Below are 2,621 nucleotides of genomic sequence, written 5' to 3' on the forward strand. Positions count from 1 at the left end.
AAATTAAATATTAAAATAAATTTAAATATTATTAAATAATTAATAAATATTATCTTTAATTAATATCAATAAATAACATTAATATTATTACAATAAATATTCATAAATATTATTAATATTAAGAAATATTAGATTTAATTAATATTAATAAATGTCACTAATGGTAATGAATATTATCTTTAATTAATATCAATAAATAACATTAATATTATTACAATAAATATTCATAAATATTATTAATATTAATCTATATTATCTTTAATAAATATTAATAAATAGCATTCATGATAATAAATATTAACTATAAATAATATTAATAAATATTATTAATAGTATTACAGTAAATATTAATATATAATTAATATTAATAAATATTAGCTTTAATTAATCTTAATAAAAACCATTAATATTATTACAATAATATTTATAGATATTGTTACTATTTAGAATGTTAGCTTTAATTAATATTAATAAATATCACTAATATTAATATATATTATCTTTAATTCATATTAATAAACATCTTTAATTAAAGACATTAAAATTAAATTTTTAATAAAAAATTAAATTTTTAATTAAACACTCTGGGGAGATGGGAGACAAAACCCTCGTGGTCCCTTTGGAGGTGACGTTCCCGCATTTTCCCGCAGACCTGCAGCGGGAAGATGGAAGAATTTTTCCTTTTCGGAGCCTTCCTGGAGGCCACCATGATCGACAGGAAGATCGGGGACAAACCCATCCACTTCGAGGTCACCATAGGTTGGTTGGTTTTTTTGGGGGGGGTGCGTGGTGGGTGAGAAAATCAGGCTCTGAAGCTGCGAGTGGGATTTATTCCTGATTTTCCACTCCAGTTCCAACCGGAGTGGGTTTGGGGAGCAGGGACAGGGTTTACTCAGGGTTTATTCCCGATATTCCATTCCAATCCTGTCTGAAGGGGTTTTAGGGAGCAGGGACTGGGTTTATTCAGAGTTTATTCCTTATTTTAAATTCCTAACCCCTGTCCCAGCAGCTTTGGGGAGCAGGGGCAGGGTTTATTCCCAATTTTCCATTCCAATCCCTATCCCAGCAGATTTGGGGAGCAGGGCAGGGTTTATTCAGGATTTATTCTAAATTCTCCATTCCAGTCCCTGCCAGAGCGGGTTTGGGCAGCAGGGGCAGAGTTTATTCCCAGTTTTCCATTCCAATCTCTGCTGGAGCAGGTTTGGGCAGCAGGGACACGGTTTATTCCTGATTTTCCATTCCAACCCTTGTCCCAGCAGGTCTGGGGAGCAGGGACAGGGTTTATTCCTGATTTTCCATTCCAGCCCCTGCTGAAGGGGTTTTGGGGAGCAGGGACTGGGTTTATTCAGGGTTTATTCCTGATTTCCTATTCCAGCCCCTGGCAGAGTGGGTTTGGGGAGCAGGGGCAGGGTTTATTGAGGGTTTATTCCCAATTTTCCATTCCAATCCCTGCCAGAGCGAGTTTGGGGAGCAGGGGCAGGGTTTGAGGGTTTATTCCTGATTTTCCATTCCAATCTCAGTCAGAGCAGGTTTGGGGAGCATGGGCAGGGTTTATTCCTGATTTTAAATCCCCAGCCCCTGCCAGAGCGGGTTTGGGCAGCAGGGGCAGAGTTTATTCCCAGTTTTCCATTCCAATCTCTGCTGGAGCAGGTTTGGGCAGCAGGGACAGGGTTTATTCCTGATTTTCCATTCCAACCTCTGTCCCAGCAGGTTTGGGGAGCAGGGACAGGGATTATTCAGGGTTTATTCCCGAATTTCCATTCCAATCTCAGTCAGAGTAGGTTTGGAGAGCACGGGCAGGGTTTATTCCTGATTTTCAATTCCCAATCCCTGCCCCAGCAGCTTTGGGGAGCAGGGAACGGCTCCTGCATGGGCACAAGKGATTTAGGATCCCCCCATTCCTGAATTTTGTGTCCTGGCCAGTGGAGCTGATCCGTCTCCCATCCCAGCTCTGGGATTGGCCACCTCCAGGAGGGAATTTATTCCCAGGGGATGGAGAGGGGACAGGAGCGGGACACAGACACCCCACCCGCATTCCCAGCTCCTGGACCACAACATTCTCCGTGATTCCCACCGAGAAAACTTCTCCCAGCCCGGATTCATCCCAGAATTGGGATGGGAATTCCAGGGAATTCCAACCCCGTGAATCAATTAAATATTTTTTTTATTTTACCTTGAGGTAACTACGGCAACCAGGGGGAAGGCTCCAGCAAACCCGCCCGGCGGAGGAAGAAGGAGGGAGGGGACGGCGACGATGAGGAGTCGGAGCTGCTGCAGAACTCCAGCGATGATGAAGGGGGCGAGGATGGAGAGCTGGTGTCCGTTTCGTCATCCCAGCCCATGAAACCCCTGGTCACGGACAGGTCAGTGTGTCCAGCTGGGCACGGGGTCAGTGTGTCCAGCTGGGCACGGGGTCAGTGTGTCCAGCTGGGCAACGGGTCAATGTGTCCAGCTGGGCATGGACAGGTCAATGTGTCCACCTGGCCATGGGGTCAGTGTGTCCACCTGGTCACAGACAGGTCAGTGTGTCCACCTGGGCACAGACAGGTCAGTGTGTCCACCTGGGCACAGGGTCAGTGTGTCCACTTGGGCATTGGGTCAGTGTGTCCACCTGGGCACAG

At 44.0% G+C, this 2,621-nt stretch overlaps 1 protein-coding gene across 1 annotated transcript in view; it reads left to right on the top strand.

The window, feature by feature from the left end:
• The window catches only part of LOC130586160 (otoferlin-like), a gene marked incomplete at both ends in the record, with an annotated part of 101,375 nt that overhangs the window by 57,798 nt on the left and 40,956 nt on the right, over positions 1–2,621 (top strand). Inside the window, 2 exon segments of the mRNA XM_057386880.1 lie at positions 651–759; positions 2,180–2,363. Of these exon segments, the coding sequence (XP_057242863.1) occupies positions 651–759; positions 2,180–2,363 (293 nt within the window).

The sequence above is a fragment of the Malurus melanocephalus genome, unplaced genomic scaffold, assembly GCF_030028575.1.
Source record: "Malurus melanocephalus ecotype Western Australia unplaced genomic scaffold, MMel_1.1 scaffold_1088, whole genome shotgun sequence".
Classification (NCBI taxonomy): Eukaryota; Metazoa; Chordata; class Aves; order Passeriformes; family Maluridae; genus Malurus; species Malurus melanocephalus.